At 36.6% G+C, this 15,432-nt stretch overlaps 1 protein-coding gene across 1 annotated transcript in view; it reads left to right on the top strand.

The window, feature by feature from the left end:
- mylk (myosin light chain kinase) overlaps positions 1 to 15,432 on the top strand; it is a 263,208-nt gene that overhangs the window by 215,840 nt on the left and 31,936 nt on the right. Inside the window, exons 20-21 of the mRNA XM_008109540.3 lie at positions 7,165 to 7,292; positions 9,659 to 9,812. Coding sequence (XP_008107747.1) covers positions 7,165 to 7,292; positions 9,659 to 9,812 — 282 coding nt within the window. The remainder of the gene's footprint in view (positions 1 to 7,164; positions 7,293 to 9,658; positions 9,813 to 15,432) is intronic.

Below are 15,432 nucleotides of genomic sequence, written 5' to 3'. Positions count from 1 at the left end.
AGAGAGCCATAAACAAATGGAGAACATTTGTTTGGAACCTGTTTTCAGTACCTGTGTTATTTAAAACTGTCTGAGAAGACAATGAAAATAAGATGTATGTGTCAAAACATCATTTATGTATTTAAAGTATTTTACTCCCATTATTTTTTTTAATTTTTATTTATGCAATTTTTCAAAAAAATACAGTGAAAGTGGGAGAACATTTTGGATTATAGTACAGTGGGAAAAATAGAGTATGTGACTTAAAAATGAAAACAGGAAAGGAGAGGAAAGAAGGAAAAAAAAGAATAGAAAGAAAATAGAGAATATATATGAAATAAAAATAGATTGAGTTCATAGACTTCCATCTTCATCTATATTGACTCTGATCCTTATGGGGGTCTGTCCCAATGGTTCTGTTTTTTTCTTTTTGATTGAAGCTTCACTATCATCGATATTGTTGTTATACTTGTATATATTTATAATATTGTCTCTCTTTGATTGTTCTGTAATTATGTTACTCTAAGATTCTTTTCTTTCATTAGAAAGTTTATTAGTGGTTGCCAGTCAGTATTTTTCTTTGGTAATCCTTGTTGTTTGGCTAATAGGTATGTTAATCTGTCCATGTTCTTTATTTCCATTAACTTTAGTATCCATTGATCTACATCCGGTGTTATTTCTTGTCGCCAATTTCTTGCGTAGACGATTCTCGCCGCTGTTATCATGTAATTGAGTAGGAGTTCTTCATTTTCTTTTAAGTTTTCTTCCGAGATCCCTAATAATAGGTGTTCTAGTCTCATTTGGTATTTTATGTTTAAGATTTTTTGAGTTGTCTCGTGGATTTCTTTCCAATATTTTTTTGCTTTCTCACAAGTCCACCACATGTGGAAGAAGGATCCTTGTTCTTTTTTGCATTTCCAACAATTAGTCTGTTGAGATTTGTTTATGAGTCCTAATTGTTTTGGGGTTATGTACCATCTATGGAACATTTTTATCCAATTTTCTTTTAAGTCATACGAATACATTTGTTTTAGCTTTTTGTTCTAGATGTTCTCCCACTGATCCATATAAATAGTTTTCTTGATATTCAATGCCCATTTTGTCATACACTCTTTTACTATTACTTTCTCCGTTTGCCATTCTAGAATTTTTTTGTAGATTTTTGATGTTAGTTTTTTCTCCGATTTCATAATTCTATCCCAGAATGTTTCTTTTGACATGAATCCTTCTTTCCTATCGTTGTTACAATATTCTTTTAGTTGAATGTATTGGAGCCAAGAGAGGTTTATGAAGTTTTTCTTGATCTCTTCTTGGGATTTCATCTCAATGTTTCCAGCAGTCTGTTTTAATATATCTTTATAGGTGGGCCATTTCCTCCAGCCTAACAATCTCCTTTGTCCCGCTTCTAGTGGGGAGACCCAAAGGGGGGTTTTTGGGTAAATTCTAACTTTATATTTGTTCCAGATTTTTTACAATTGCTGATCTTATGAAGTGGTTTCCGAAGTTCTTTTCCAATTTTATTTTGCCATACCAAAGGTATGCATGCCACCCTATTCGGAGATCGTGTCCTTCTAACGTTAACATTTTTTCTTTCTTTAATGTCATCCAATCTTTAATCCATATTAGGGCATTAACTTCGTAATATGATTTCAGGTCCGGTACCCCTAAACCGCCTCTTTTCGTTTCATCAATTAGATTAATATATTTAATTATAGCTTTTTTGCCTTGCCAAATAAATTTGGTTAACTCCTTTTCCCATTTTTTAAATATTTTCATATTTCTGAGGATTGGTCAATTTTGGAATAAGAAGAGCAATTTTGGCAGAATATTCATCTTAATTGCCGAAATTCTTCCTAAGAGTGAGAGGTTTAAATTTTTCCAGTTTTCCAATTGTCTTATTTCTAGCCATTTTGTTTCGTAATTATTTTTCAATAAGTGTAGGTTTTTAGCCGTGATTGTTATTCCTAGATATTTTATTTTATTCGTCACTTGAAGTCCGGAAGTCTTTTTTAGTTTTTCTTGTTCCGTCTTACTTACATTCTTGGTCAGCATCATTGATTTACTTTTATTTATTTTAAAACAGCCATTTTTCTATATCTTCAATCGGATCTTCTACAATGCAGATTAGATCGTCTGCGAATGCTCTTATTTTATATTGGTTGTTTCTGATTCTGGTCCCTTTAAGATTCGGGTCATCTCTTATTGTGTTTAATAATATTTCCATCGCAAAAATAAAAATAAGGGGGGAAAGTGGGCATCCCTGGCGAGTGCCTTTTTTATCTTTATCTTGTCGGTTTTTAATCCGTTAATCCATATGGTCGCCAATTGCTCCTCGTATATTGCTTGTATTGCATTTATAAATTGGTATCCTAGGTCTAATTCTTTCATTAACAACTTAAAGAAATCCCAGTTAATGTTGTCGAATGCCTTCTCAGCATCTACTGCTAATAAGGCTACTTTCTTCTGGTTGTTTGTTTCATAGTATTCAATAATATCAATAATTGTTCTTACATTATCTTTTAGTTGTCTGTTCGGGAGGAAACCAGTTTGTTCTTCTTTGATCCAGTCTTTCAGAAATTGTTTCATTCTTTCCGCGAGTACATTAGTAAATATTTTATAATCAATATTTAAGAGGGAAATCGGTCTGTAGTTTTTTACATTCGTCGGATCTGTCTTTTCTTTGTGTATTATTGTTATATTGGCCTCTTTCCATGAGTTTGGTCATTTTTCTTCGTTGAGAATGTTGTTCATCAATTCCTTAAGGTAAGGGAGTAGTTCTTCTTCGAATGTTTTTTAATATGCAACCGAGAATCCATCCGGACCTGGTGCTTTATTTGAGTCCATCCTTCTAATTGCCATCTTTATCTCTCGTTCGTTGATTGGTTTGTTCAAATATTCTCTTTGTTCGTCGGTGATCTTCTGTAGTCTTTTTCCTCCCAAATATTGAATAATGTTGGCTTTTTTAATTTGATCGCTATTATATAAAGTTTTATAAAAATTCTCGAATTGTTTTAATATTTCTTTATCAGAATGATAGCTCTTCCCATTGGTATTAATTTTAGTTATGTGTTGTCTTTGTTTTTTGTGTCCTATCTTCCTTGCAAACCATTTTCCTGGCTTATTGGCATTCTGAAAATAATCTTGTTTAACGAATTTCAGTTTTTTTGCTAGTTGTTCCGTTTCTATATTACTTTTCTGTAGCCTCAGGAGTTCTAGTTCTTTTTTCAACTTTTGATTTTTGGGGGATTTTTTAAATTTTGATTCTAATTTTGCAATATTTACTTGTATTTCTGTTAACTTCTGATTTCTTAATTTATTCCTCCATGCGTTCTGTTTTATGAAGTGGCCTCTCATGACGGCCTTACTGGCCTCCCATACTGTTTGGGTCGAGATTCCTGGGGTTGTATTAATTTTAAAGTATTCCTTCAATATAAGTTTATTTTTCCCTATGTCTTCTTCTGATTTCAATAATAGATCATTTAATCTCCATTTCCCTGGTTTTTTACTTTCGTGTATTATAAATTTTATTGGGCAATGATCCGAATGAGTTCTAGCTAATATTTCCATTTTGGATATTTTGGTTGAGAGACAATTTGAGATCCAAACCATGTCTATTCGTGACCAAACATGGTGTCTGTCGGAAAAGAAAGTGTAGTCTCTTTCCTGTGGGTGGTGGGATCTCCATACATCTTGTAGATCCAATTCCTGTTGCAGATTAATAAAGTTTTTTGGTAGATTCCCTCCCCCCTTTTTGCTCTTTCTTTTTATGTCTTTTGTTTTATCTATCTCCGCGTTCATCACTCCATTAAAGTTGCCCAATAAAATCAAATTTTCAAATTCGTGTTCCATTATTAAATCTTTTAATTGCTTAACAAAATGAGTTTTTGGCCCATTAGGGGCGTAAATATTACAGATTAAGACTTTTTTATTCTCCAGGTATACAAAAGTTCCCAGGATTCTTCCTTCGTTGTCTTTAAAAGCTAGTTCCGATGGAATCCATTCTTTGATGTATGTTACTACTCCGCTCTTCTTTTCAATCGACGAGGAGTAAAACTCCTTGCCTAAGTGTTTTTGTGTCAAATATGCTACATGTTTCTGTGCAATGTGGGTTTCTTGTAGGGCCACAATGTCGTAGAGTCCTGTTCTGATACTGTTGAAGATTTTTTTCCTCTTGTTTGGTGAATTCAGTCCATTAATGTTGTTCGAGTAACATCTTATCGATCTCTCCATCTTTTGCGTTTTCCAGTTCCTCCTGTCTTTCTTCCTCTACTTCTTCAATCTCATCTAGAATCAGGGAGCCTGTACCTCCTTGGGCGTTCTCTATGCCCGGAGATTCTTCTCTAAGTCTCTTCTTGTCAATCCTGTCCTTTGTTCCCTTCTTTTTATTTCTTTGAGAATTAGTTTCGTCATCTTTCTTCAGATTTCTGTAAAAATCCTTGGCCTTTTCTTCAGTAGTGATCCACAGTCTCTCCTCTTTATAGGTCGTCATGATTCCTTCTGGTTGCTCCCACCTAAATTTAATTTGTCTCTTTTTTAGTTCTTCTGTTAGAAACGTATATTTTCTTCTTTTGATTAGAGTTGATGGTAGGAATTCTTTGAGAATAGCTATTTTTTTTCTTTGTAATATATTGGTTTCTTGTTATTCTCTCTTAGGATGTTATCCCGAGTTCTTTTCTTTGAGAAGTGGTGTCAGGACCCAGGCTGCAGAGCACCAATAACCATGCGCAGAGACCAGAATCTATCTAATATCTTTATTAAAGGAATATATAAAGTCAATAAAAACAAGTGAAGAATATAGTTCAGAAGTAGACCTTTCAGGAAAGGTCAAATATAGTCCAGGAGAACAATGTCAAATATGTGATATTAGAGTCCAAAGTTATAATCCAATAACCGAAACACACACTTTGCCAAGCAAAGTGTGGGGAAATGACAGGGTCCTTTAGTCCAATGGAGCTTGACAACAAGGCTGGAAGCAAACTAGATTCTTGGCAAACAAGGCTTGATACGTGGCAACAAGAGGCAAGAAGCAAGAACGAGGTCCGTGGCAAGATCCGGGGACAAGGCAGGCTTGGAACTAGAACAAGGTCCGTGGCAAGGTCCGGGAAACAGGGAACTGGAGTAGCATAGTCCACACACGATCTCACTCCCGAAGCTGACGAATTGACTCCGCAAGGATTTCCTTGCGGGTAAACACCTATATAGGATCTTGTTTTCCCGCCAAGGAACACTTTCCCTGGGGAACAAGAAACGAAACCCATACTGTGTCCAGATGCATGACTCCTTAAGATTTCCCAAGGGAAACAGGCTTAATCAGCTAATTGTCTGGCAGCTTCTGCGATTCGCCTCCCTAGCGCCTCTATCTCGATTATAATAATCCCGGCGAGAAAATGGGGGAGATTTCTGCTCAAGGCTTGTTTGGCTGACTTCTTGTGGGCAAACATCTTGCAGGTGCAAGGGCTCCAATTCTGGCTGAAACGGTGGGAAACCCAAGTTTTCCTCTTCATCTGCCACAATAGTACTAGGAACGGGACTACATGGCCCATGAGTCATCACAAGTGGACAATCACGTCTCTTGAGGCCTTATTTCTTCTTGCGTAGTTTGTTGATATTCTGTATACTCTGTCGATCTCCTGATCCATATTCTCGTAAGTAGTTTGTGTTAGTTTCGATGTTAGATTGATTATTATTTCTCTTATATTCTCCCTACTCTCTTCTTCTATATTTCTAAATCTCAACTGGAATTCTAGATTTTTCTGTTCAATCAGTTCTTGTTTCTGTTCTAATTTTTGATTTTTAAGTTTTAAGTTCTCTACCTTTGACTGGATTTTTATCTGGGATTTCTCTTGTTTTATTTTGTCTTGTTTTATTTCTTGAATTTCCTGTTTTAGATTATTAATAACTTTCTTCATGTCCCCCAGTTTCATTCTTCATGCTTAACATTTGGTCTTGGAACATTTTTTGATATGCGTCTTGTTTCTCGGCCACTTTCTGGACTTCCTTCATGACTTCCCTCATTTCCTTCATAATGTCTCTTAGGCTTATATCTTCCCCAAGTGAACCTCTCCTTTGCATTCCTTTATCTTTATCTTTATCCGTCTTAAATCTGAACGTTGCCATTTTTTCCTAGTTTTATTTTGTTTATTTTGTTTTATTATTGCTATTATTATTATTATTATTATTATTATTATTTTCTTTCCCTTCTCCCTTCCTTTCTGTCTGTTTATCTCCCCCACCAACCAGAGAGAGAGAGAAACAAAAAAAAAAAAAAAGGAAGGAGGGGCGATTTTCTTTACTTTATCCCCTTTACTCCCATTATTTAGCAGAAAGGGTTACATGTAAACATTTCTGGGCTCTCTGGACTGCATTTTTCTAGATAATAAAAAGGATGAATTTATCAGCTCTCTTGGAAGTCTCCATAAGCAGCAATTTCAGGTTTCTCAGAAACTGAACGCTGGATTTGGGAAGGGTTAGTTTTAGTTCTGGGAGGTTGAAGCCCCTACTGTGGGGTCTAAGGTGGGGAAATTGCTTGCCTACCTAGTTTGCTAAATCAGTCCATTCCTGGTCTCAAAGAGGAATTGGCTTTATTGTCTATGAGATACCATGGGTTTTGCTGACAATTAACCACACAGCATAAGTCAGTGATTCTCAACCTGTGGGTCCCCAGATGTTTTGGTCTTCAACGCCCAGAAATCCTAACAGCTGGTTAACTGTCTGGGATTTCTGGGAGTTGTAGGCCCAAACACCTGGGGACCCACAGGTTGAGAACCACTGATATAAGTACATTTGAATAATGTGAAACTAATTCTTATTCTGGGTCCAGGGTTGTTGTTGTCATTACAGTATAAAGAAAACAAATTAACAACCAGTGTCAAGACTTCTGTCACATAAATGTCCATATGCTGATCCAGTGCTAGCTAACTTTTCTCTTTCTCACACAGCAGTTGAATACAGCCTAAATGGCAAGTTTGACAAGTCCTTGACAACAACCTAGCTTTCACAGATTTTTGGCAGCTAAGAAACAGGAGGTTTAATAACCACATCAACCCATAGTGCAGCTTTATGGTTTCAGACCTCATTTATCAACTAGGCTATAGTATTGCATTGGTGGGCAATGGAGAGGATATCAATTCTTACTCTGAGCCAAACTCTGGCATATTAAGAGAGCTCCTGATTTTTTTTTTACAGCTGTTCCTCCACAGATTGTTCAGTTTCCAGAAGACCAAAAAGTGCGGGCAGGTGAATCAGTGGAGCTGTTATGCAAAGTAGCAGGAACTTCACCCTTAACATGTACTTGGATGAAATTTCGGAAGCAGGTGAAAAAATTCTTCTTTGTGTTCCTCTGATCTTAGATTGCATTTGGAAAGAATGTTTACAATAATTAACTCAGCAGAGCTAAGATTGTAAGTCCCTTGGGGGTGGAGACTTGTATAGTTACTTTTTGGAACATTATAATCTAGATTTGCATTGACAGTTGTTTTGTCAAAGGCAAGTGGTTTCTTTTAGGATCAAGAGGAACAGCTATACCTGTGAGACACAATATTACAAATAAACTAGAAGCCTCTGTAGTGGTTTGATGCAATATTGAAAGCATCTTCGCTGCCACCTCTGACAATCACTTGGTTCAACAAGGGTTCCACCTGTATGTTGTCCAGGGATTTTGCTGATTTTTGTCCTTCAATTTTTTGCAGTTTTGCAGTTTTGTTGATTGTTTTATGTGCTGCCCTCTTAGAACACTTTTTAATATTTTAAGATTGAACTATAAAGGTGAGCAATTAACACTGGCCAATACATATTTTGATGCCCCAAATTAGCTCAGTTTCTGGGTATATTTGCCCTGCTGATTCCAAAAATGGCACCAGTTTTTTTCCAGAAAGCTCTCAACCTTTGGTCCTCCGAGTCATTTGTTCTTCGATTACCAGAAGTGCCAATGTACATGCCCCATGGGAAGGGTTTCTGGTTTGGGTGGCATAATTTCCCAGTAATAGCCTTTCAATGGTGTATAATACAGATGTTTAGGTTTCTCCTGTTTCACATCTGGAATGTATAGATGTGTGTTCAGGTGTCCTGAATGGACATGGCAAAGATAGAAGCAGAAAAATGCCTAAAGAAAATTAAAATATGTAGCTGCTTTTCCTTCCCAGTATGTTGTGACTTTGTTTTTCATCTTACTGGATCAGCTACAAGAGGCTAACATTCATGGTCTTCTGCCAAAACAGACTTTGCAACATAGACCGCCATGGGTTTTTTTCTTATTGCCTCAAGATGTACAACAGGACAAGCCAAACTAAATAGCCTTAATTTTTAATGAAATTCTGTTGGTGAGCTTGACCAATTCTTATCACACAGGAAGTGGCCAAGGGGTACGGGAGAGGGGGAAAGTTATTGCTCTTACTGTTTTCTCATTTGGAACACATTGTGCTTTTAAATGAACAGTTAATATTAAGTTATCTTCCTTTATTGTGCAAACTGTATTTCTTGAGATTGTGTGCAGTATTTCTCATCTTGAATCTGTAGCGAAGTGTTTCAAAGCACGTTTGTAGCTCATCACTACAAAACTGGATTGCATTCCTCAGAGAATAAGATTTTCATCTGTCTTTTTTCTCCTAGCCCAGTTTAATTTACTCATGTACAGTCTGAGTAGCTAAAGCATTTGCTGCCTTTTCTTACAAATCAAAACAGAAATAAATATTATGTTTGTAGTGTGTATTTGTATATACATATTTCCATGTTTGTGTAAGTATTAGAGTTGTTCATTGTAGCCATTTTACAGACCCAGGGTGCATCTACACTTTGTTATTAATGTAGTTTGACACCACTTTAACTGCCATGGCATAATGCTATGAAATCCTCATATTTGAAGTTTGGTACTATTTAGCAGAGAAGGCTGAAGACCTTGTAAAACTACAACTCCCACTCCATAGCATTAAGCCATGACAGTTAAAGTGGTATAAAACTGCATTTATTCTAGGATGTAGGTGTATCCCTAGTTGGCCTGTAAGTAGGAAGTAATTTTTAGTGATGTAAAATGGTTTTTCTTTCGTGGTGCTTTTCCTCCTGTTACAATGCAGTGGAATTGAAAGCTTAAGGGAAGGCCAATAGTCCCAACAATGAAAAATCCCAAGACTACTCCCGAAATTGCAGAAATTGCAGGAAAATACTATATATTTTTATAATATGTAAACACAACAAATTTGTTCTGAACATGAATAACTATACTACACGCAACATTAAATATGTTGTGTGCAGCTGAAGTTCAGTTTCTTTAAGATCAGCTGGTTGGGGTAACTCAGGCTTGTAGGGGAAATCTCACTCTCTGCTCTCCCCTGGATGCTACTCCCCAGGAGGACTAAAAGTGAAGAAAAATTAAATTGGTGCCACTGCGGGATTTTTGTTTTATTTAACCCCACCATAAAGAGTGAGAGGAAGGAGAAAGGGGGCATTTAAACATGAGAGCAAATAAAGGTGTGGTTTTAGGATTGGTGAATTTATTGATACCCACTCGATGGTAACATGGTAAGTAAACTCATATGTTAGTCGAAGAGGTGCAGTAGGGCTGTTCTAGTTGAGGCTAACAATAAGATCCAGACCATGTATAGTGTTATTTTTATGAATTTCTGTTTAATTTGTGTAGTGTAATTTTTTTCAATACTTGTCTAAATATACCTGATTAATTTGACAGATCCAAGAAAATGAACACATCAAAATTGAGAATACTGAGAATAGCAGTAAGCTTACTATCTCCTCCACAAAGCATGAACACTGTGGATGTTATACTTTAGTCGTAGAAAACAAACAAGGCAGCAGACAAGCCCAGGTTAATCTTACTATTGTAGGTAAGTAAGCTTGATTATGATTTGATGTTTGTCTTTTGTGTTTCTGGAACTAATTTATATTCTGGCTCAGGGTACACAAGCTTTTAGATTACATAATTACATTCCATAAATGACTTTACAAGAAAGAAAATATCTCAGAGGACACTAATTAGCAAATAACATGTTCCTAGTTAAAAAGCAAAACTGTGTTATCAGCTGACCAGTGCTTGTTTTTCACTTGACCAGCATCTTTACATACTAATTTAAGCATATAAGAGCAGAATTTTTCTATGTGCTTGAGCTAATTGCCATAATGACTTTAAAATACTTCCCATTATATCTTCTTTCAGTCTTAAACATGTTGATTTCCTTCACAATCGTTTTTATGATAGAGCAATAATCTCTCTGTAGCAGGATGCTGTTTATAAAACTTTGATTTATAAACAACAAAAGCCTTGCAAGCCTGAGAAAAATTGCAACTTTAGTAACTTATGTAAGGCTTTTCAAACATGCTTGTGCTAGGTTTTGAACTCAGGAAGGCCGAGTTAGGAGATCACATAAGCTTTTAGTATCAAACATAATATAAATATGAAAATGTGTGTATGTGCCAGCTGACTTTATAATTTAAATTTAACACCCTTGTGCTCTTGTAACAGCAATAAACCACATGTTGGAGGTCAGTGGACAATTGGCTTAAGTAAACCTGGTGCTCTGAACGATATAAACAGGAAAAAGTATGTTTTCTCTCTATAATATTGTAAAAGCTTCACTTGTTAGTGTTTGCTCAGCTATACAAAGGCAGCGTGATCAACCAGGGTTTATGTTATCCTTTTTTTTTACTTGAGTCATGAATTTTTTCTCTCATACACCTTTTAGCAACCACTGTCTCAGGTGGATAGGTAGAAAAGCAAGCAAGGAAGTTAATGTCCCAATAAGCCAGGGACAGGTGACTACAAGTGTAGGTTACAAGTCAAATAATATTCCTTGGCACTCCCTCAGAGCATTTAAGCTCCATGATTTTTTTAATAGTGATTTTCAAACGGGTTTATTTTTACGCCAACAGAGTTAATAACCCACAAAATTAATAATTTGCTTCCTTACATCACCTACCTTTCAAAAGCCCGTCAAACGCTCCAAAAGTGGAACTGGTAGAAATTTCATATCATTCCTAGTGTGCTGCTCAATGTGTACAAATGAAAATTGTCCTATGAATAGATATTAGGGAGTGTGGGAGTGAAGATCGGTGCCCACATAGTTGCTAATCCCTTCAATAATCCATGGTTTGTACTAGAGTTTATAAACCTTCAAAAAGCATTGGTGTAGGCTGTGGTTTCTGGCTGGTTAGCAAATCATTACTTGATAGCAAAAATAGATTAATACATCAGAGGAAACCAGGTTTCACAAACCAGGCCATGGTGTAGTGAAATCTGAAAATACAACCATGGTGGCTCCATTGCACATTTTGGAAAGAGAGATCATTTTTAACTTGCAGTGTCACTTATGAGAAATTGTACTGTTCCTTTAGCATTTTCTATAAATACTTGTATTATGAGTTTGGTAATATGCATGTTTGTTTAATCAATCAATTTAGTAATGATTGCACATCAATTGATTTTAAATTGGAAAACTTCCAGCAGAGCTATGGGCAGGTGTCAGGGAAATATATTTTGGTGAAAGAAAGGAAAGAATTGGCATGCAGAAGAAGCTCAAATTTTGACTTAATAGACCATCAGACTGTTATATAAGAAGTAATAATAGCTGTTAAATCCATACATGAGATCACTTTTATTAGGGAATTCCAGCTTTAAGAGGGTTTCTCTAAAGGATATTTTGAGCCATCTAATGTTACTCCTGTATTATCAGAGGATTATCATATTCAGCATGTAGCAAGCAAATGTAATTGGTTACCACAGGATAATAAATATGAAAGGTAGTTGTAGACACGATACACAAATGGTAAATAGGAGGCACAGTTTATTTCTGCTTTTCTCCCTCTTGACCAAAAGGACCAACTTTGTATCAGGAGTGGACACAGCCTTCATTGGAAAATTGGGGATAAATTATTTGCCAAGAACACCTTTTGGAGTGATTTATGATCTTACACTTGTAGACATGGGGCAAGTCTTTATAGATGCCAGAATTGTCCCAGAGTGCACAGACTGGATTTTTCAATGGGCTGTTACTGAAAGTTTTGCAGTACAGGCAGTCCCCAAGTTATGAACAAGATAGGTTTTGTAGGTGCGGTCTTAAGTTGAATTTGTATATAAGTCAGAACAGGGACTTCTTTTCAGTGTAACTCCAGCCTCCCCCCCCCCTCTCTATATGTGTGTGTGTGCATGTGCATGCTTTGGATAGTATAAGAAAAGGTTGACACCCCTTGGTGTTTGCGTTGCTGTCTGTGCCCCTAATCAGAAGATTTCACTTCACTTTCTGCCCTTGTGAAAATTGGATTTTGAAAAATTGGGCTTGTTGTGGAAACAAGGATTGGTGAGAAAGCTTTCATTCATCCACCTTTCCTCCATGATAAGAACTCTTCCAGGAGTGAAATTCCCTTTCGATAGGCAGATTTCTTTCACTTCCTATTGTTTCAGCCCCATTCTTAACTATGAGGTGTTTGCAAATCAATGTTTGTAACTTGGGAACTGCCTATATTGGGAAAACTGTCAGGAATCTTGCAATTTCACGATCCTCTGTGAACTACAAATTCATGTTTATAATAACAATTTGAGGGGAGGTGTGACCTTTTTTTAACAAATGAAAACACAGAGGCAGACAATTTAAGGTCATATATCTTTGATAGAATCTTTGTGTCTGTGGAAATGAAGTGACATGTCCACAAATTGATTGCTTCTTTTGAGCCATTGTGTCCCATGTTGTCCATTCTAGATCTGAAAAGTGAGATAGCAAAAAATGGAAAATGCATTCAAAAGGGGAAAAAATAGAGTTAGGATTAGAGTTAACTTTAGGGTTAAGCTTAGGGTTAGGATTGGGGTTAGGGTTAGGCATTTTCAGGGTTAGGTTAGGGTTAGAGTTATGGTTAGTTATTTTCAGGGTTAGGGAAGGATTAAGGATAGGGTTAGCGTTAGAGGTTAGAGGATGGAAGTTAGGGTTAGGGTTATTTTCAGGGTTAGGGTTAGCTTTAGGGTTAGTGTCAGGGTTAGGGACAGGTATTTTCCGAGTTAGGTTAGGGTTAGTGTCAAGTTTATTCAGGTTTAGGGTTAAGTTAAGGTTAGGGTTAGGTATTTACAGGATTAGGGTTAGGTTATTCAGGATTAGGGTTAGGGTATGTGTTAGGGTTAGAGGTTAGGATTACGTATTTTCAAGGTTAGGGTTAGGGTTAGAGTTAGAGTTAAGTTTAGGATTGTACTCTAAGATAGTACTTATGTTACTGCTGAAAGACTGTTTTTGTTGGGAAAAAACTAAGTTTGCATTTCTGAGGTTCATTTCCATCCATCTGGGAGATCTAAGAAAAAGAACAATTTTCTAAATTATGAAGGGCCCTTCCAGACAGGACCTATATCTCAGGATCTGATCCCAGGTTTTCTGCATTGAACTGGATTATATGAGTCCCCACTGCCAGATATTCTAGGATAAACAGAAAACCTGGGATCAGATCCTGGGATATAGGGCCTGTCTGGAAGGGCCTGAACCTTATTCTGAATAGACAATCCTGTTTTTTCCCATGAGAGGAGAACTGTAAATGGAAAGCTTGAGAAATATTAATTTCCTCCTTGTCAATGCTTTTCATTGGATTTATTTTGCTTTATTATATTTTGCCATCATGCCTTACTTTAATCATCATGATGAAGGCAGCAATAGAAAAAATACCATTTTCCTCTGTGTATCTTAAAAATTAAGAACAAAAAGCAGGTCCCTGAGTTATTATAGGAAGCATTGCCCTCATTCTTACTTGGTCTAATGAACAATAAACAAATCAGAATGGTGACAGTGCTCTCCTTGATCTCAATTTGGAATCTGTTCAATAAAAGGGATGATATCCAACTGGTGTCCAGGAGCATGATGTCTGTTGTTGTTAGGTTTTTACCATATGTACCCCCTTTCCCAACTCCTGTCCCCCAAATTGCAGAATGGGAGAAAACTATCATGTTTCTGAGACTTAGAAGATACTTCCAGTTTCCACAAAAGGCATGAGAACTCACAAAGATGTGTTTACCTTAAACCATTCTGAATTTAAGCTATATGCCAGCACGTGAATGGATTTAAATAAATCCAGTTTGGCCCATTTAGGCAATTCCTCCAGCGTTTTCCAGATAAAAACTTGGACACATGTGGTCAATCATCATAAAGCTGAAGTGTGGAACACCTGGTTCAAGCACCTTGAACCAGGCATTCCACACAATTAAACTGATATATTGACAATATTTTGAATGGCTGTTCCAGGGGGGTGGGGGTATGGGGGGAGGGCGGGGGTGGAGGGTGATACATTTCTAAGGACTGTTTAAAATGTCATTTAAGGAATAGTTACCTTTGAAACAATATATACTGAAATAAGTTGTGTATGACAAGAAATAGTTAATTGTTGGGGTGTATCAAAAAGAATAAAATATTTTTAAAAAGAGAAAAAAGCATACTAAAGCCAAAAAAACATAAAGCTGAAGTTAAGATGGCAAAAAATATTAATGAGGAAGAGCACACAGGCTAGGAAATGCGGCAATAATTACTTTTGCCTGAACCTATTGGGAAGGGCAAGATTCTTCTAGCACCTCTCCTCTCCCTCAGTGAGTTAACTGAGTGTACATTACTTATATATTTTGAACTCAGTTTGGACCAATTGGTGCACATTGAGGATCAAGGGGAGAATTGGGAGGATTGAGAATCTTGAAAAATATGTAAGCTGAAAAGTGGGCTAAAAAGCATTAATCAGTGCTGTTTTTCAGATAGCTGAAGGATATGCCATCTTGAAGTAAACATCTCATGACAGACACTAAAATTGGGTAAAATGAACAAAATCACTCTTTGTCCTACGAAGTAACTGCCTACAAGACATATGCTTAGCTTTTAAACTGCTATCTATTAGCCTTCCTATAGTGAAGGATTGGGGTTAACTTGCCCTGTGTTCATTTTCGTCTTTGTGCTCTATTATGCGAAAGAACTTTAATCCACAATTCTGAAACCTACATTTTAGAAGAGTGAGTATAATGACATGATGAAGCCATCCATAACTGAGTAAGGTTGAGATGGTCCTTTGGGCCCTATGGCATCCATCTCCCCTTGTTCAGTAATGGATGGGATCAGCATGTCATTGTATTCACTCCTTTAAAATGTAACTTCCCAAGCTCTGCCCTAACCACATCCTGATTTGGAGGCTGAAACAGTGCCAATAATTTGATCTTTGTCCCTTGGAAGAAATCTGACATTTTTCATGTCTTCCCTTTGACTTCTTTTCAAAAGCCTATAGTCAGTCCATTTAAGTAGAGGAATAGATTGCATTGCCTTGACATTAGCTGAAATTATCTGCAGACCAGATGTGGTTTGTAATTACTGGAGCCAGAATTGCTAAATGGTCACCAAAGTGGTTGTTTACATTCCTTAATTGCTATCCAATAATCTACTCCTTTCAATGCCAGTAGTGATGTCCAAGCCTCAGAACCCAACTGACATAGATAGATCAGGACACACA

This window comes from Anolis carolinensis, chromosome 1, assembly GCF_035594765.1.
Source record: "Anolis carolinensis isolate JA03-04 chromosome 1, rAnoCar3.1.pri, whole genome shotgun sequence".
NCBI classification, from domain to species: Eukaryota; Metazoa; Chordata; class Lepidosauria; order Squamata; family Dactyloidae; genus Anolis; species Anolis carolinensis.
The sequence above is the reverse complement of the archived record's forward strand: the minus strand, read 5'-3'. Positions and strand labels throughout refer to the sequence as shown.